Raw genomic sequence first — 21,195 nt, forward strand, 5'->3', positions numbered from 1 at the left:
TAGATTTTCAAGAAATGAAATCCTGTGATGTTCGTGTCTTTTTCAAGGTCATTAACAGTGAAGTGGCGATCTTTCGATACGAGTCCTAAATATCGGTCTTTTCCGTAACACCCGCACGATCTTCACTACGGTGTTAGGGTTTTAGGGTTACGGTTAGGGACGGAATTCCGTAACTGAAACCGTAAAACCCAAACCCTAACCGTAAGCCTAGCCCTAACCCTAACTCTAAACCCTTCAAAATAAATCGCGCTCTCTGTATGTCTTTCGCTTTTATGAGGTCGTTTCCCTGTTTCTCTCCAACACTTTTTACGGAAAAGGCCGATATTTAGGACTCGTATCGAAACATCGCCGACCCTTTTCAAGAAATATAGTAAAAAATTTATACAATTTGAAATTGTCTTGGAATATTTTTAATGTTTGCATTTCTGCATTTAAATATTTATATTGCAAATAAAGATCAACGTCCACATATGGGAGAGTTTGTTGAGAAAAACTTCAGATGCAGACATCGTTTCAAACACCCCAAACATACTCCATGGGAAACAATGACTTCTATCTTCACCCTATCCCCTCTTCTACTGCCTGCCACCATCCTATATTATTTTAATTGCCAGAATACTCTTATTCCTTTTTTCTCAGGCCTCTGTCATCAATCTATCCCCTGGGTCATATAGATACAGGTTTCTCTCTATTTCAGTCATATTGCCTTAAATACTGATACATATCTCAGAACACTGTGCTTCTATCAATCATATTCTTCTCATTACTACAATGTGAGCTCCTTTTAATTGTGACAAGGACATGGCTACCTCTCTAGTACAATACAAATAATACACTTAGTACACTGTGTAGAGTGTGAGGTTGTAAGCACCCTCTAATTTTGTCAAGGACCTTCTAGAGTTGATGTCACAATAAAAAAAATAAAAAAAAAGAGTTCTCAGTACACTCTGTAAAGATGTTAGTTAAAAAGTAATTCCAGCTACAGAAACCAACCCGAAATGAAATATGAGCTAGAAAAGGTCCCCCAATCAAGCAACTCCTGTAAAAGGATAATGGTGGTGGTGACGATGGATGAGGTCTACATATTTTGGTATCTACTGCAGTGGCTTAAGACACTAGGCTGCAAATCTTTTAAGTTGTCACCTAACCATCCAGTATCTAACAGTCGGATTAAAAGAATGATATAGACTGTGAAAGTGGAATAGATGTACCAGAAGAATAGATTTTAGAACTCGATGACAATGACTATAAGAATCTAGGCATACTAGAACTCATCATTATTGTTTAACATCTGTCTTCCAGAGAGCTGCAACAAGCACCATTGTCTGCTTTAGCATAGTTTTAATAGCTGGATACCCTTCCTAACACCAACCACATTACAGAGTGTACTGGGTACTTTTTACATGGTGCCAACACCAGTGGGGTCGCTAAGTAACTTGCAAGACAAAGACCTTTCATCTAGGAGTGGGAGTGGTACTGAGCGAGGTGGCTTTGTGCCAGTTGAGAAGTTAAAATATAATAGAGGGATAGAGATAAGTGTCTTACTGTAGAGGAAATGTTTGGCTACCCTCGTAGTAAAAGAAAGGAGCAGTGAAAGGCAGAGTGAGAAAGAGAGAGATAGATGGTGTTAAAGATGCATCAGGATCTAACCACAGGGTACAGTGGGGGGAATACAAGTAGCACGGAGGGGATATAGAGGGAATGTTCTATAAGAGTGTAAGAGATGGGGAAGAGGTGACTGTAGCAAGTGATGGTGGGAGTGACTGGGGCAGGGGTATGGTAGATATGTGAGGACATGGAAAGTATGCAAGAAGGCATCTTTTATTGTTGTACTAACTTAATTCAAGGAGTCTGATAAATGTGATCAATATATAAGTAAGGAGGGAAAAATGAAATAGACACATTAGACAGAAAATGAGAAAAACCACGCATGGAGCACTTCATCCAAAGGGAAATGTCTGTCATCTATATAAATATAAAACAAAGGATGTCTGTGTGTATGTCTCTCTGTATAGTATGTATGCATTTCTACAATTTTCAACAAATTTTCACCAAACTTTACGCACACATTACTTATGTGCCAAGGATGGTCATGCACTATATCATTTTGCCCAGAACTTCCACGTAAAGCAAGAAACCAAGAAAAATGGTGCTTTACACAGGTTTTTCTCTAAAAACTTCTGCAGTTTTCGACCGATTCTCTCCCTTTTCTCTGTTTATTTCTCTCCTCTCTCTTTTTCTCATTCTCTAGTTCTCTTGCTTATACATATTCTCTCTCACCCTCTATAATAGTTCTTCTCTTTTAGTCTATGCCTGTTTCTTTCACATATTTACTAATTTCTGTCTACAAATTGATTTCTGTGTAAAAATCTCTGCTGTCCCAGTGTGTTTAAATTCAGTTTTGCCTCACCTGCCCAAAAATTGACTTCAGTGTATTTCAGTTTTGTCATGTGTAAATATCTTTGTCTTAATGAGATTTGTATGTTCTGCCTACAACATTACTTAACTTATTCTAAATTTTTTGCACTCTGTCTATTTAAATACACTATCGAAAAACGTTGTGTATGTAGTCGTGCATACGTGCATATGACTGCTATGCGCCACATTCGGTATTATGTGTCAAAAGTGAAAGAATAAGATCTATATTGTAATGTCATGTTACACTTTTATTCTTTTACTTTTAATTCTATGTGATAAATAAATGAATAATTTATATCTTAATGTAAACAGCATTATTCATTGGTAACTTTCCATCTTTACCACCATCACAGCGGAATGGTGTGTCAGTGTGTGCGTGTGTTGACTAACATAATAAATGGCTGGAGGTGAAACTCTTTGATAAAAAACAATTAGGTTGTAGGGTCAAGGTATATAAAAATAAACATTTACTGTTCAATTCCCAGTTCATAATTATTGCAGCAGTTGCAAGGCTGCAAGGTATCTACAATTACATGTTTACCTTCAAATTAATGGAGTCTCAATAGAGAAGGGAGAAGAGACTTTCCCAAGATCAGCAAATGCATGCTGCATCATGTCAAATGGAGTCTCAGTACAGAAAGGAGATGGGACTTTCTCAAGATCAGCAAAGGCAGGCACATACCCCGCCATCCACAATTTTCCATGACAAGTTAGGGCCTGGAATACTCTAAACGGACGCATGACATGTCACTTAGTCAAATTAGCCCATTATTTACTCCAGAAATGTTTTGTCATCAATGCTGCACTTTCCCATATCACCTGTTTCAACTATAATATATATACAAACTATGCCATTTTAATCCTGAGCAATGCCAAGTATCTCTGCTAGTTTCTATATAAAATGGAAAATTGGATGGAGAGAACTTATTAGTGTTTCTGATTGTGCAAATGAAAAAAAGATTTGTACACCACTTAGATATCAAAACTGTGAAAAGTCACGACTCATTGTGGAAGTGGCTAGAGATTTAGAGAGAGAAACTAGTTTGAAGACAGCCACTCAAGATCAAGCATATTTATTGCACTACTTCAACAAATCAGTGGTAACCCTGTTTCCCTAAGAACTTTTACTCCATCGGAACATTAGTATATGGACACCGTACGAGGGGAGATAAGTTGAACAGGTTCTCGGAATTGAGTCAAGATGCCTGTCTATAATTTGTATATCTTCGACAGATATGGAACATGTTTGTATTATTCAGAATGGAATCGCAGAAAGCACCCTGGCATGAGCAAAGAAGAGGTACTTCATATCTTGAAATAGTTTTTATTATTCAAAATAATTCTCAGATATAGGTGCAGCAGTGAATTCCATTTTCTTGTAACACACCAAATGTTTTAGTTCCCAAAATGATCGCTTCTTTGTTGTTTATGATTTAATTTATAAAAAGTTAATTCTAATACAGTTCCCATATTTTCGCGGTTAACCGTCGTAAAAAAACGAAAGCGTATCGCATAATACTTTCATTGTTGATTAATTCGGGTTGTGACATTTATAGTTCGATACCTATCATGCATTATCACAGTTTTTAAATCTATAATCTTCGTTTTTGCTTCTTTCCTTGTTCCTCTTATTCCATTTTTATTTTTAGATATTGAATAAACAGATATATTATACACCAACATTATTTATATGTTACATATGATTGAGTTTGTGTAAGTTAAAATACAATCAAATATATTCAGGAATGTATCCATCTATAAAATCTCTTGCAATACAATTTTTGGGTGGATCTCAAGAATCGACATTCAATATTTTTTGTGTTGAATTTTTACGTTTTGTAAAACTTTCATTATACTATACTCCTGTTCGTTAATACTTTCATATTTAATGGATCTTTCTGATTTGGCAAAGATCCTTAATAAATCAGAAAGATCCTATTTAATAATTTAGCTTCCCTGTAAACATAAACTCTTTATCTTTTTTCTTATTAGTTTGATTGGAGGCTTTATTTTTACTACGCCCTTAAAAACGATGGGAGAAGCCTTTTCGGTTAAAAAAAAAAGAAAAGAAAAACGTTTGTAAATATTTTCAGACGCAAAAGGTGGGTGATTTAAGGGAGATTTAGCTGTTGTTTCTAACACTTCCTACGACCACATGGTACCTTTCTCGTTTCTTTGTCACCCTGACATGTATTGATTTTTTTCAATATTTTTCTCCCTATAAACATTTTATGGAATTATGATGCAGAAGTAACACGGCTTTTCGTCTAAAAATATTTTCTTTTTTTTACTTTTTTTTTTCTATTGAAAAGACTTCTCCCATCGTTTTTAAGTGTGTAGTGCCAAAAAAAAAAAAAAAAAAAGGCTCAAATCAGTCTAGATGAGGAGTGTAGGGGGAGAGTGAGATATAAAAAAGAAAAATAATTTTCAAACATTTTTCTCTCAAAAATCTTGCCCCCATCATTTCAAAGGCCATGGTGAAAAAGAAATTGGAAAAGTCCCCATCAAAACAGAAAATCCAACTTATGTAGGTGTCCTGATCTGAAACTGTCCAAAAACTTAATTGGTCTCTTGAGAAATATAAATTCTAGCAGGCATGTGTGTTCAGAATGGTAATTTCTATCAACATAATATACTCCTGCGCCTATGAATTTTTTAAAACTATTTGATTGTCTTTCAATCATTCCACCTCACCTACTATCCTCTTTTGCTGCACCTATGAGGCACGCTGTGCCATTTGGGAACCACTGGTATAGACTAACATCTCTTGACTGTCAACTTCTGATGGGCCTTTGTGCCTGAAATATATAAATGTCATTGAACCCTTTTGTATTGTAAGAAGCTCTCCATCTTTCCTATTTTGTTATTTTATTTAAATAAAAATCATAACATTCATGCTAACATGAAAAGAATAAGATTTCTTTAAAAAAAATAAATAATGGAAAATATGAAAAATACACTGAATATAGAACAGAAAACATCCTAAAAGTGGCAGGTGTTGTATGTGTTGGTTAGCTATTTGGATATATGAATTGCTGAGAGTAATCTTTATCAATTTTACATTTAACATCCTAAAATAATTCTTTTGCAGGAATACAAACTTATGTTTGGCATGATGTTTTCCATAAAATCTTTCATTCACAGGATATCACCATCAGACATGTATCCTTTCAAAATATTCCATGCAACAATTTGAATTTTGCATTACATCTCTTTTTTTAAAAGCTATGTATGTTAAATGATAAAAATGAACAATGGCAAAGATAGTTGTAAGGATTTAAATGCTCCATTACTGTCAATAGCTACATAATGAAGCTGCTAAATTAAGAGTTGAAACTCTAATATAGATTGGAAATTGCATTTTTAAGGCAAGGAGATTAATTTGCTTCAGTCAAATGATCGGTAATAGGACAGAACAATATGCATATTATCAAACACCTCAGCTCCTACAATTTAAACACTCATTCATCCTGGATGTGAAACTGTTTTATGACAATAAAAAGAATTTTATTGTTTGGTTGATTATGGTTGTTCTGTTACTAAAAAAATTCAAACAAGTTTTTTTTTTTTTTGACAGTTATTGTATCCCAAGTCATGCAAATGTTTTGTGGTCTCAGTAAATAAAATGACAAATGTGTTACAGTAAAGAATGGGGAGGGAAGATGTACTGAAAGAGCTATTCTACTTCATGGGTAGAATGGCTCTTTCTTCCTTAATCTTATGGATAGCCATCTCTACCCCAATCAGATTGGTTAAGGAAGTGGTTTGGAGGCCCAAGACATTAGAATTTTCATTGTTGTAGCTTTGAAAAGAAACATATCAGTGGTCATTACTTTGTCATCTTGTGATCCTTGGGTCTGATGACAATTGCCCAGAATGGAAACTTGTGCCTTAGAAAAAGAAGACTGATACCATCTGGTCTTTTGCCATCCTCTCATGTCTAACCCCACCAGCTCTAGTTATGATAGAAAATGGCAGCATCCAAATCTTATTTTTCTATCTTTGGAGGCAATATGCTGAGTTAGCATGACAATGGGTGGAATATAAAAATATCCATTGTAGAGCTGCAACCTTAAGTGAAATGCTGATTTGGGGACAGTCATTATTCAACTGGTAATATTTGATCTGAAGGGTGTGCTGCTGGAAACTTGCCAGTTGACGTTGGTCGAGTGAATGCGTAAGGTTCATCATCATCATCATGATCGTGTCCAAGATATTGTAGCATTTAATGTCATCCCATTGATGTTCAACTGATGAACCATCTGCAAGATTACAGTTTTAGCTTTGTACAAGGTGGTACCAAAAGATTCCCAAACTAGTTCTGTAGTCATGGGCAGGAAGCTGGAACAAAGAGCCAACATGAAGTTTTGTGTCAAACCTGGGAAGTCTGCTACAGATACATCGAGCAAGCTTACAGCAACAAGGCACAGGCTCTTCAAAAGCTGAAGAACGTCCCTGGAAGATGATGAGCGATATGGATGACCTTTAGGAACTTTTGCTCCTAACAAAGAAAGCTGAAACATAGAAGGCAGACATTCTCCAAATACAAGAATAAAACAAATGTTAAGAATTTGCGAATAAGGCCGTAAGTCGTTTTAATCTTGGTACTGCATGCAAATTACAGTATTTGTATAGAAAGAGATAAAGGTGTTTCTGTGTGTTCGTATTCATATACAAGAGGTGGTTATGTTTGACTGTTACGTCACTTGGAATCGCTTTGGTTGCGCTGTCCAAAAGCTATAGATTTAATTCTCCCACAATGCAACACCACATGTGCCATTCAGCGGCCAATGGATGAGACAACTGGTTTTAAGGGAGGTAACTGTCTACAGACCTGCCACGAATGTTACCCCCAGAAATGTGGGGAAAATTCATCAGCTTGTGCATGAGGATCATCGGAGAACAACCAACAACATTACTGGTGTTGTTGGTTTATTGTGCGGGTCCATGCAGGCAATGCTAACATCTGGATTCTTCACAACAACAATGTGCCCTGTCACCGAGCTCTCCACACTTGTGAGTTTTCTGCCCAAAACAACATGGTATTGCTTCCACATCCACTGTATTCGCCAGATTTAACACCTGTAAACGTCCATCTCTTCCCTAAGATGAAAATGCAGCTCAGAGGTTGCTGTTTTAACACCATTGTCCAGATCAAGAGCAAATCACAGAAGATCCTTGACTCTCTTCTGGAAAATTACTTCCAGGCTGGATTCCAAAAGTGGCAAGAATGCTGGCACCGGTGCATTGCTGCACAAGGTGTCTATTTCGAAGGAGATGCTGTTAAAACTCAGGTAAATAAGTTAGTTTTTATTAAACATAACTAGTCCAGGAACTCTTTGATACCACCATATACCAAATTATGGGAAAGTCTTCAGTGTTGTGAAGAACATCAGTGATCAGGGTATGAAGATGATAAAAGGAATTGTGATTTCATTTCAAGTTGAACTGATTCATTTAAATACTGTTTAGTTGCAATGTAGTTTTTGATGAGCTATATCCATATTACAGGTCTCTGAAATTGATGTAGCTTATGGAACCTTTACAATCACCCCATAGGTTTTGATTGTGACATGAGATATTCTCTAGTTTTGTTTAGTGCTGTTGTTAGATTTTGTGAAGTCAGGATTCTAATTTGTGGATATGTTGATTGATATTATCTGAAGAATCCTGGATGCTAGTAATATGTGATGTAAACAACTAACGAGGGAGCTTCTATGTAATAATTGAGCTGATTCTCCAGCCTAGTACTGAGATGTTTCTCAGGTAAAAAAAAAAATACTTCCCTTATTGGAGAGAGAGAATTTCCTTATTAGGATACTATGATGCTTTTTTTTTTCAGTTTTAGAATAGGAAACAGAACATTTTTTCCTTTTAATATTTATTTTCCTTAACATGCAAACTTAGGAAAGACGGCTTTCTCAATTTTAAGACCAATGTTTACAAACTTCATTTCTATGAGACACCTAGTGGCATCAAAGTGATTATGTTGACTGATTTGAATGTTGGAAACATTCGGGACATTCTGCATCAAATCTATAGTTCAGTAAGTAAAGACTCATTCCTTTAAGTTTTATTTTTAATTTACATTTCTTAGAATTTGTTGAGAGACAATAAATTTCATGTTCATGTACAATGAAAAACATAAACAAGAATATAATATAGCTTCTTTATTCTTTTTTAATTGTATATACAGTAATCGGGAAAATGATTTAGTGTGTGTACTTTGAGAGAATCATAGCTGATTAAATCACTCGAAAGACAGCTCACCAGTTAAGAAATTTACAGTTCAATCCTGTAGTAAAGACATCTTTTTGAATGCATATTATCAAAAAATATTTCTATGCACTCTCAAAGAATTGAAGGGTTATAACCCTTAGAGAGAGACCATGTAGGTTTATTAGTCTGTCAACTAAATGATCACAATTTTAACGAAGTTAAGTCTCGTCAGTTTTGCTACAATTTGAGCTATATATTTGTTCTCAGTTAGATGGTTTATATCTGGAATAAATCCTGGACTGAAGTACATTTTATGTAGAACAATAGTGAATCGGGGGGTAGTTTGAACTCCACTCTAAAGCTCTTCTCATATTCTTTTTCAGGGTTAAAACCCAAAATTATTTTGAGCAAGGCTAGAGATAAAAACTTTCTTATATAAGAGTAGACCCAGATAGTCCTTATTTCTTGTCTAAACCTTTGTTACCCTTGCATAACAGGGTTCCTGTATCCTACACTATAATTATGAACCTGTTAATGTCTAGAGACCCTGCTATGAATTAAAAATTGATTCCATCTGTCATGGTAATCGTTATTTCTACAGAGGAACTTGCTTCATTACAAATTTTGATACAATAAAACGGTAAAAATTTAGCTTGGTGCCCCAGCATGGCCACAACTCACAGGCTCAAACAGGTAAAAGAGAAATGTCACTTACTTGGACTAGCCTAGGTCTTTGTGATACCTGTATTAATGAAATGAAGCATGTTGCAAATGTCTCATCATTTCTCTTATTGTAGATGTTTTTTGTATTTTCACAGCTCTATGTTGAATATGTTGTTAAGAATCCATTGTGTCTACTTAACAAGCCAATAACCAGTGAACTGTTCAAAACCAAAGTGGATGAATTTGTGCAAGGACTAAGTATATATGCTAAGGTTTAAATATATATTTATAAAATTTAATGAAATCTATGCAATGATATGTGTTGCCAAATGTTGTAAAAATTAAAGTAGTTGTATACTATTAAAGATATTTCATTAAATATATACAATAGTATTTTGGTATTCTGTATATATGTTCTTTCTTTTTCTTTTTGTGAGTACTAAGTAGAATGTTTCTTTTGGAAATTAAAAAAAAAAAAGAAAATTATACTACTTTAACAACTTCTTGGTTATTTATAATTCAACCACCACATTTGTTTAACATTGTATTTTTACGATAATACATATACCCTTTACTATATAATACATTTTACCAGAAACAAATGATTAAAATAAAGATAAATTATTGAAAACAACTGTTTTTTTGTGTTGTTGATTTGTGTGACAGTTTTATCATTTTAATTAGATGTATTTCAAATTTATTCAAAATAAGCTGTAGAATCAAAACCAAAAAGAGAGCACAAATGGTTGAGTTGAAAGAGTGTCAGACAACCAGCTGAGAATAAATGGTCTGTATCCTGTCATCAACAAATGTATTGTAGTTATGGCCAATGCATTTGACTCTCAAACATTAAATTTATATGGCATTGAATAGAAACCAGTACTAATTTACTAATATAAGCAAACATTGAATTGTAAAATTGCTGAATATTTTGTCAGCTTTTTCATCCATTTAATTCACTAGATATCAGCATTAGAGATCATTAAAATTTACACTCCGAGAGTGTAATGGATGCTTTTACATGCCACTGGCACAGGTGCCAGTAGTGTGACACCAGTATCTGACACAACTGCAATTTCACTTGACTTGATGGATCTTCTCAAGCATAGCATATTGCTAAAGGTCTCAGTCATTTGTCATTGCCTCCATGAGGCCTATTGCTTGAAGGGTGAATTTTATGTGCCACCGGCATGGGTACCAGTTACGTGACACCAGCTTCAGCCATGACTACAATTTCACTTAGCTTCATGAGTCTTCTCAAGCACAGCATATCACCAAAGTCTTGGTCACTAGTCACTTCCTCCATGAGGCCCAACATTTGAAGATCATGCTGCACCACCTCATCGTATGTCTTCCTGGGTCAACCTCTACCACAGGTTCCCTCCACAGTTAGAGATCAGCACTTCTTTACATAGCTGTCTTCATCCATATGCATCACATGACCATACCAGTGCAGTCATCTCTCTTGCACACCACATCTGATGCCTCTTATGCCTGGTTTTTCTCTTGTACATGCACACTATAAATAGATTTTCAACAAATAAAATCAGTCTGGATTCAAAATATCCAGGCATAAAGAAAAAAAAGAGTTGTTGAATTCTTACTATACTAAAATTTTATATTAATGTCATCAGACGAAATGAAAGCATTTATTGGATTCAGATTATGAATGAAATATTTGATTTTTTTAACCAAACTATAGTGACTACAGGCTCTATAGGGAAAAGACTTTGTGATATTCACAACTGGTTTTCATCAAGTATGATACACGATACGTTTTGCTACCTGGAAATTTCAACACTTTATCAACGAACAAAACTGAACCATTGATAAGGCAGATAAAATATGCAAAGTTCACCCAATGTTTCAGTTTTGCTGAAGGAATGATTTCTTCAAAAATTGCTTAACATTCAAGTAATATTTGAAAGACAGATCAATGAAATGGCAAATATTACATTCTATATGAAGGAGATAAAGTAATATATTATCAATGTTGAAATAAACAATGAAAACAGAAATAGTAAAAAAATTGGATGTCACGTCAGCTTGATAGTAAGGCACATGGCTTCATAATGAAGAGGTACTAGAATTTTGTGACTCTGTCAAACCTTCTCTTGAATGTACTACACAGTGGTGCAATGGAATTAGTCATAACAAACTGAAAACATTATTCAAAGGATCTATAAGTGGAAAAAGAAAAGAAAAAACTAGCAAAACTTGGAGATTTTTCTTTTCTGTGCCAAAATAGTTTAACATATCTATTATGGGAAGACAGGAACCCATTTTTATTTCATATCAAATCATTGTCCTGATGATAAAGTCACAACAACTAAGTGAAACAAAGATGAATCTTATCAGAATCACAGTTCCACGGTTTATCCATGCTTATAAGGAATTCATCAGAGGTTATAACAAAAATGAACTGATAATGTAGCTCCACAAAAACAGAAAACCCAAATTTATCAAATTATTTTATGCAGGCTGGTTACAATTTACACACCTTGCTAAATGCCCATCATCAAATAAGCAATATTTTATTAGATTCATCCAAGAAATTTATCACTCATCAGTGATTACCAAACATCAGCATAGTTCTGTGTAAAGAGCCATATAAACATACCACACTTCACTTTTTTAGTGTCCCTGACATATCTGTAAACAGTGTGTTTTGTCTGTGGTGACAAACAGCTTAGATACAAGAAGCAAAATTCTAATGAACTATAAACATTGTTTACAAACTAATCAAAACCACACTTTGTTCTTTGTGCAAGAAATATGTCAATATAAATAAGGATCCACATTCTGAGAAAAATGGCACACCTGGGTGAATATAGGTATTTGTTAGACAGGTAATTGTAGGTAATATTCTCCATTTTTAGCTTTTTTTGTTCAGTACTTTTGAATCAGTCATTTTCTGTGACTGGAGATCAAGTAGACATTTGTCATCTCCTTTCACTGATAGTGTTTATAAGGCTGGAGTAACAAAGTGTAAAGATGATATATAACATGTAGTATTAACTTATATTGCAAGATTAAACCCTGATTAGCTCAACTTCGGCTTTTTACAAGTTGATTCAATTGGTTATAACCCTTCTTTTGAAATGAGTGGCGTTATATTAATGTAAATTGTGATCAATATAATCATCATTTAATGTCTATGTTCCATGTTGGCATGGGTTAGATATTTCAGCAGGATTTAATGAACCACAGGTTTCATGGAATCAGCACTAGGGAGATTACCAAGTAACTAACAATAGACAAAAAAACCCCAAAAAACCAACATTCCCTTAATTGAATGGGATTGTACTAGAGAGGGAGGTAGCTTTATGCTATGTGTTAAGAAGTTAAGGTATGACAGAGGGGCAGGAAAATGTAGGAAATACATGGCTACACTACATTATCTAAGGGGAGAGTGAATTTATACTGCCGGATGCCTTTCTGATAGCTGCTCTCTCGTTTGCACAGCTACTAGACGGGTTCCTCAAAAGCTCTTTGTGAACTTTTATAGAAGACGTCTTCCAAAACCTCTTTCCCAGTAGAAAAATGGCTCACACTACCAAGTATGACTCCCTAACTGAGCCAGTAATATAAATGGAGGCTAGTAGTAAATATGTCTCTTTATGACATCTTGAGTCCGTTAATAAAAATACTTTACTGATTGACCAAGTAGAAAACACTGAAAGTTTAAATAACATCACTAAAAAATTGAAAATTGTAATATGGGGGTTGTTTAAAAAATTAAAATTATTTATTTATTTATTTTTTTTTTGAAAAATCGAAATTGTTCAAGTTCTTAAATTATAAATAAAACCTTGTGCGATCTTTGGTTTTTAAAGACCAAAAATGAAACCGAAACAATTGGAGATAATACTAAAATAAACTTGGTTTCAACGGAACGAATATGTGAATGCATATTATTAACCCATTAGTATTTTATCTTTATTAAAAGAGTTCACTTTTTCAATAGGAACACTTTTGTTTCAACTTTAATGATAAAGTTATTAAAGGAGATATTACTAGAAAAATAAAACAACCACCAAACAATAATAATAAAAATGGAAACATTCCGAAGAAGCTATAAAAATAAATTTGAAAAAGGTTTAATCGAAAAGCAAATTAAAGTAATATATTTCCGTTCAATAACTGACTCTAAGCATTACGTATTCGTTTTGCTTACCCAATATAGCCAAGTCTATTTTTGTATTTTCTCGGATTGTTTAGGTTTCATTTTCAGATATATGTACCTATGACCAAAAACATCCACATATGCAAATCTTGTCCGGCCGGTTCTAAGGCGTGCTTCGATCAGAACTTCACCAAAGTAGTTTATAATATGTAACAGCAAATCTATGAAATAAACAGTTTCCTCATATATTGTTCACGAATAACAATCCTAATATTGAACAATAAATAGAATTTAAAAAGAATATAAAAAATAATTTTTAACTGCAGCCCCAAATATTCTTTATGACAAAGAAACTGGTCGCAACTAGACATCTAGAAGATTCTTCCACGACCATAAAACATGGGTAATATTTAAGTATTTAACTAGGAATAACTTTTTTCAAGACATAAGTTTTTAAGATAGAAAGATATACGAGTCAGTAATATTTTTAAATATTTTAAAAGTATATGTATGATGAAAAAAAAAAGACTATTAAGAGATTTAAAAGTATTTAATTTAAAAAATGTCAAGCATAAGATGTAAAAGTGTCAATAGAATTATGGACTCCTTATATTTAAAACCATTGCAATCTCACCGCTATAGGAAACAATATTTCGTTTTCGTTTCGGTATTTCAAGAAACCCATCATATTTTACATATGCCCAATTTTTGCTATTGACACCGTTTATTTATTGGCAGCGATTTCTTTATATTTCAGTGATCAGCTTTGTCTTTTGTAATTATGATCGATCGTTGTTCAGTTCGCATATTGTAATTAAATTATATACTCAAAGACCAGAACTTTGTAGTCTCGTGCAAGCTAAAGACTTCCGAGAATAATAATGGCGATGCCATCGACTGAAAGAAGCAATGAACACAATTTAATTGATGAACTTGAGACGGCTTTTCAAGTAAGTTCTTCGATTTTGTTTCGTGGAAATCTCAATTGTTTTATTTATTGGTAAATTTTAAAATAACCTCTGTTTATATATAAATAGGATATAAAGTCAATGAAAAGGCATTTACATAAAACATTTCGTCTGTTATATAAAACTGATTTTTCAATAAAGGTGTTTAATGTAATTTTGACCGAGGTACGCTGTTTACACACACACACACACACACACACACACAAGCACACATGCATTTGTATGTGTGTGTGTGTGTATGTTTATGTCAAGTTATATTAAAAACTGTTTACCATTAAACTGAAGAATTACTCAATAATTTTTGAAGCGGACATATTTACTATACTGTAACGAGAAGGGTGGTGATAGTGGCTCCAAAGTTTCGTCTTTCTTTCTCTCTCTCTCCCTCTCTGTCTGTCCCTCTATCTATCTATCTATCTATCTAGATAGATAGATAGATATGAGACGGGGGTTAAAACCAGGTATTTTTGCTGCATTTTTGACTGAGACTATTTTTTTTACAAATGTTTACTACCTTACAAAAAACTATATCAACTAAGCAAACGTCCTTCCCTAAATGCATTAAAAGGTTTATAACATAATCTAATTACTATTTCAGAAAATTATCGCCGTTCTCTTTGAGTATATAAAAGACAAATGGTCATGCTACACCTTTTCTACAGATGGGGCTGAGCCATCTACCTGAAGGGATTTGTGATTTGTCTGCTTTCTTTCTAAGACTTTGAATTTTTGCTAAGTTAACTGTAAGGCCCTTCAATTCTAGACCTTGTTTCCACACCTGAAACTTCTTCCCTAGCTCAGGTTGTGATTCAGCTATAAGAGCAAGGTCCTCAGCATAGAGGAGCTCCCAGGAATAGCATGACTTAAATCCTTCTGTTATTGCCTGGAGGACTATTCGTTGGTGAATCCCTACTTGTACCCTGAATTCTTCACTATACTTATTGCCAACCCTTACCTTACTGACAGTGTTCCTGTACATAGCTTGTACAGCTCTCATCAACCACTTGTCTATCCCTAGTTTCTGCATTGACCACCACAAGGGATCGAGTTACTATGTTAAAGGCTTCCTCTATGTCAACAAAAGCCAAGTACAGAGGTTTATCTTTGGCTAAATATTTCTCCTGCAGCTGTCTTATCAGAAATATAGTATTGGTGGTGCTTCTCCCTGGCACAAAACCCAAACTCCATCTCATCTAAACTAACTCTCTCCCTAATTAGTTAGGCTATGACCCCTTTCTATGACTTTCATCGCCTGATGCAACAATTTGATATCTGTGTAATTATTTCTATCTAAGGCGTCACCATTATATTTATAGCAGTTGACTATGGTATGACTCCTTCATATAACACCTGGTTAACTATATGGGTGACTAGGCCATAGCCTACACTATCAGATATTTTAAGCGTCTCAGCAGTGATTCCTATTGGGCTGGGGGGCTTTCCCTGTCTTTGTATCCTTAAATAACATTGCAATCCTTTCTCACACACTGTCTTGCAATTGGAAACACTTCAAGTCTCTGGTCCTCATGGCGCAGAACATTGGCAATCCTCTTCTTTTCTGCTTCCCCTCTGGCTAACTATACCTTTCTCCTAGCTTCCCTTTTGGCTACCACCACACTTCCAGTCCTGTTTCTCTTCTCTAATGGCCCTGTCAACTACATTGTTCCACCACCATGTCACCTTGGGTTGAGAAGGGACTTTGCACCAGCCACAGATCTGGTCAGTAGGCCTCAACAGGTTGTCCTCCATGTTATATGACGCTATATCCTCTTCTTTTTGTCAAAAGCTTCAAGTAACACATCTCTAAATCTCTGTCCATCCAGAGGATAACCTCAGTTACACTCGGGTTAAATTTGAAAAATTTCTTGAAAAAAGAGGACCTACCACCTTACTATGTTTTGGACTCTCTCAAAGAGTGTATGGTTTGTGACATGTTCACATGGCACAAAAGAAAGAAGCATTCTTCACCACCACAGCTTCAAAGTTGGTGACAACAGGCTAACAAGTATAGATGTAAATGTGCTGTCATTTTGGGCTGTTTTATATCCTTGATGCGTACCAAGTTAGATTGTACTATCAGTTTTACCATTCAAAACTTTATTATTATGAATGAATTGGATCAAAATAGATTTGTAACAGTGTTCTAAATATATATTGACATTGTATCCTTATTTCAGAATTGTCTGTCTTTATTAACTTCCCAAGAGTATTTCAATGTAACAGACTCTGAAGAAACTAAAGCAGGTAAGCCTTTCTTTATTATTTTGTTGAAGATATTGAGAGAGAGTTCTGATCTTTAAATGCCTTACAGTATGAGCTTCATCTCTTTCTTTGTTGTGAATTCAAATTCTACTTGGTTTGATTAAATAAGTGCAGTATATTGGGCTGGAAGCAATCATATGTTTGCTCTCCTTTAAAAATTTGGCTTTCTTTGAAGTCATTAATGTTGTGTTGTATGTAGTGGCTGATATAATGTGAGAGTAATTATTGAATCTCAGCCAAGTTTTGTGAAAGTGCTGATAATTTTTGACTTCCCCTAGTATATGATGAATTTTTATTTCAAAGTTTCCATTTACAAAATTTTATGCACAGTGAGATTGAACCCAGAATCACATGGTTGTAAAGCAAAGTTCTTAACCATACAAATCATGACTGAGTATCTGTTTAAGGTATCTGGATGAAATTGTTTTAGGAAATTTGTTTTAAATTCCTATTTTGAAATAGTTTTGAAGATAAACTGGTATATATTTTTTCTAAATGTCTTGAAATATTTTCTAGGTATTGAACATGCACTTCAAAGATTCTTAGAAGTTGGGCGGCAAATGGAAGCATTTTTTCTTCGGAAGAGAATGATTCTTTCAATACAAAAACCTGAGCAAGTTATAAAAGAGGTAAAAGAACATGTGTAATAGAAAGAAAAATTCAAAACAAAAAATCTTTTTCATACCATCAATTACTTTTTTGCAACAAAATATCTTATGATCATTTTATAGATAAGATCTCAGATGGTGTTTTTTAAAATTTTTTGATAGTTATTTCAGTTATACAGCTAATTACTTTAGAAGAACCCAAACAGCCTTAAATCTCATTTCCATCTTGCATAAAATTCAAATACAAAAGGAAATCACATTGACATAATATTCCAAAATTACTACACAGTAAACTTAGAAGCAGATCTCTTTAAAAGAATATAACCACTTCCATTGCTAATTGCATATGGGCATTTCTTGGTATTGCTTAATAGTCAATATAGTTTCTTGTGTGCATTATTTGCATAAATTTTAATTCCTTTCTTAAAAAAACTGTCATTTTGGTAAAACTTTGATTTTTAGTATTTTTATTTTGAAATCTGGTGATTAAATTATTATATATATAGGAGAAAGCAAGAGAGAGAATAAAGGGATAAATTATGTTGGTGGATACTGTATTACCTCACAAATTGGTATAGATGCCAGCTATACACATACTTGTGAGCTTCGCTTTCCTCTTGGTTATCAGTTGTGTGTGTGTGTGTAAGAGAATGTTACAATATTGTAAAAAGAGAGATTTTATAATTTAATTGATTCTGCAAATGATTTCAGTGGCAAAATCACAAAAACAACCTCTAACAAGAACTGTAGAATTTTTGCTTATGCAGATCAGGCTGAAACCTGGTACAGCTCTGGTCAAATTGTCCATCCCATGCCACCAGGGAAAACAAATGTTAAATGGTAATGATCCTAAAAGTGTAATGCTTTAATGAATGGTTGAATGGTATTTTTTAATGAACTGTGAAATTGACCTATGTATAAAAATCATATAAGTTCAGTGCTGTGTAGGTAAAGATTTCAAGAACAAAAATCAATAAAAACAAACAAGAGTACAAAGTAATTCATTTTCCCCCTTAAGTAAATCAGTTCAATGTTTTATACAGTGATCATTCAGCAAAAAAAAAAAAAAAAAAAAAAGCAAATGTTTTAGAGAATGCTTTTACAGTGGCTGCTGCTGCATGTTGAAAACTGACCAAAAGATGTTTCTCAATAGAAGAGTGATTTTAGTAAGGCAAGTAATTGGCAAGACTTAATGTTTGTGATTTTTTGAGAACATGTGTGAATATGTGGAGTAGGCTGTTTGTGCATGATGTCTGTATCTCTGTGTGTTGTTGTATAGTTGCTATGAATAGAACATAATGGCATGTTTGAAGAGATAGGGAAGGCATGTATGTGGGAGGCATATTAATTAAGGAAAGGGGGATGGTTTTAATTCTGATTAGGTGAGCTGTTTGTAGATGGAAGGTAAGTTGTTCCTTGAGCAAACAAAAGAGGGTTGATCCATGGTGTAAAATGAGAGCACTAACAGAGCTGCAGGCAGCTCTGAGTAGAATTGAAATAAGCTACAGATCAAAGTGATCCAGTGTTGTAATGTCAGGCCTTTATAAGATGCTTTCTAAAATGGCCTCTCTATCCTCAACCTCTGTAACATTGACTCTGATTTCAAAACCTAATCACACCAAATGATCTACTTAATATAATTTGATTATCCCCAGCCAGATGTTGATGTTGCCTACAAAATTAACTGCAATTCTGCATCAGGAAAGAGTGTACCGGATGTCTTTTATATGTCACTGGTACAGGCACTCTACATATCAACAGCACCAATTTTTTTATGTAAGAATCTTTTAATGTTCCAGGCACCTAATTAATAATGATGAGATTAGTTGTTTTAGAAAATTCCTCCAAATTAGTGGTTATTTTCGAAATTAATTAAAAGTCAGAGACATTGCATTTCATTAGAAATATATTCAATGGCATATAGTGCTAAGTTCAAATCCTCCTGGCAAAGTTTTTGAGAAGCTGGTACTCTGTTGAAAGAAAGAGATGTCTTAACTGCTTAATGCTTTCAAAACTACAACCAGCTCTGGTACATCATGATGTCTGGCAATGAAAGCAAATAAAACTAAAAGAAGATATGAAAACCCCATACTGTAAAGCATGAATAAAGGCTCTAATTAGAGAGCAGTGGGTTGTAGATTTTAAAATAGTGTAAACTTTCTAAAATATTTGCTTTAAAAAAATTACTCATTAATCTGAAGAGTTATTTATTCAACTTCAATAACTTTAACTCTATTTTAGGAATTCACAGACTTGGAACAAGAATTGCTCCGCAAAGAATCTTTGCTGCAGAAACATCAACACCGTTTGCAACAGTGGCAGAGTCTATTGTGTAATCTACAGTCTGCTCAACAACAAACAAGTATACCTCAGCCTACTTCTAAACTTTCTCAACAACCGCAGTCAGCAAGTAACTCAATGCCATTGCATACAATGCAGTCAAATATGGCTAATTATTCCCAACATCCACCACCATCAAATCCGACTGGAATGCAGCCTGCTTCTCAATCTCTTGTCATGCCTCCTCCTCAACAACCAGGTTATCAACAAACTCCACTTGCTTTTCTTGAACAGACAATGTCTAACATTGGGATGCCATAGTAATTAAAGTTTTCTCCAGTATTTTTCTTATTTTAATCAATAAATTGCACATAGATAAATATTTTTCAGTAAAATTTTGTTATTTCACCAATGGTATTTTGTGTGATGATGATGATGATCATCATCATCATCATTTTACATGTGCTTTTTCCATGCTAGTATGGGTTGGACAAGAGATACTGAAGTAGTATGTTAAACTGAGTAGCCAACATGTTGTCGACTTGACTGCTTCTGAACACTGTTGTAAGAAGATAAATGCCACATTTTGGTAAGCATTGTCCTTGACTTTTTGCTCATTGACATAGTAAGTACAGGCCAGACATAGAATTGACACTGTCTTATAGTGAAGGGAAAATCTGTATCAGATGATTGCAGGTTGATGTGGGACATCAGCAAAGTACACCCTCCATCAATACCAGTAATTTTAGTTGCTTTTATGAAAGTGTCTGCAGCAGATTTCTTGAAAATTGCTATAAGAAATTAATCGTTGAACTAGCTTTCTGAAATGATGGACGGGAAGGAAGCAGGGAATCTCAGTTATTTGTGTCTTGGAGAGAGAAAAAAAAACCTGGTAAGAAGGAAGGAAAGAGAATAAAAGAGTGGAAGAGGAATAAAAAAAGAATGAACGAGTAAGAAAAGGAGTTATAGTAAGAAGGAGAAAATGAGAGAGAGAGAGAGGTAAAAGAAAGTAAGTGAAGTGAGGATAGGGGGAGAGAAAAAGTAAGAGAATAACAGAAGGAAGAAAGAAAAGAAACTAGGCAAATAGATCATCATCATCATCGTTTAACGTCCACTTTCCATGCTAGCATGGGTTGGACGACTTGACTGAGGACTGGTGAAACCGGATGGCAACACCAGGCTCCAATCTAAATTTGGCAGAGTTTCTACAGCTGGATGCCCTTCCTAACGCCAATCCCTTCCTAGATGGCAATTTTTATTTTTAAAAAAGTAACTTATGAAATTAAACTAAAACAAAACATTTGTAAGTTTTCTGAAGAGACATGAATTTTGTTTACTTTCTGTATTAACTTCTTTTAATATAAGAAATTTCTTATTTTCAATTATTATAACTTAACTGAATATTTTTAACAGAAGTATTGAGAAAGAAAACAGTTTGGTAATAGACAGACAGAGACACAGAAAATACTGTTATATTTGTTTGTGTGTGTGTGTGTATAAATAGGGAAAGGAAAATGCAAGTTGTAAACCAAACTGGAAGTTGTGTGACAGATCAACAGGCTTCATAATCATTATTATATGAAGATTGTTATTATCTTGATTCCAGTTTTGGTGTTCTAGGTTATCTATGTCATATCTTTACTCCTCACAG

At 34.3% G+C, this 21,195-nt stretch overlaps 2 protein-coding genes across 2 annotated transcripts; both read left to right on the plus strand.

Moving 5' to 3' along the window:
- Nucleotides 1-3,539: 3,539 nt before the first annotated feature.
- Nucleotides 3,540-9,934, plus strand: LOC106878901 (trafficking protein particle complex subunit 1). Its single transcript, XM_014928249.2, has 4 exons — nucleotides 3,540-3,718; nucleotides 5,510-5,580; nucleotides 8,326-8,464; nucleotides 9,456-9,934. The coding sequence occupies exons 1-4, from the start codon at nucleotides 3,620-3,622 to the stop codon at nucleotides 9,576-9,578; spliced, it is 432 nt and encodes a 143-aa protein (XP_014783735.1). The 5' UTR covers nucleotides 3,540-3,619; the 3' UTR covers nucleotides 9,579-9,934.
- A 4,177-nt stretch (nucleotides 9,935-14,111) lies between these two features.
- LOC106878893 (mediator of RNA polymerase II transcription subunit 28) lies at nucleotides 14,112-19,926 on the plus strand. Its single transcript, XM_014928237.2, has 4 exons — nucleotides 14,112-14,376; nucleotides 16,572-16,638; nucleotides 17,173-17,285; nucleotides 19,506-19,926. The coding sequence occupies exons 1-4, from the start codon at nucleotides 14,308-14,310 to the stop codon at nucleotides 19,863-19,865; spliced, it is 609 nt and encodes a 202-aa protein (XP_014783723.1). The 5' UTR covers nucleotides 14,112-14,307; the 3' UTR covers nucleotides 19,866-19,926.
- Nucleotides 19,927-21,195: the final 1,269 nt, after the last annotated feature.

Source organism: Octopus bimaculoides, chromosome 8, assembly GCF_001194135.2.
Source record: "Octopus bimaculoides isolate UCB-OBI-ISO-001 chromosome 8, ASM119413v2, whole genome shotgun sequence".
NCBI lineage: Eukaryota > Metazoa > Mollusca > Cephalopoda > Octopoda > Octopodidae > Octopus > Octopus bimaculoides.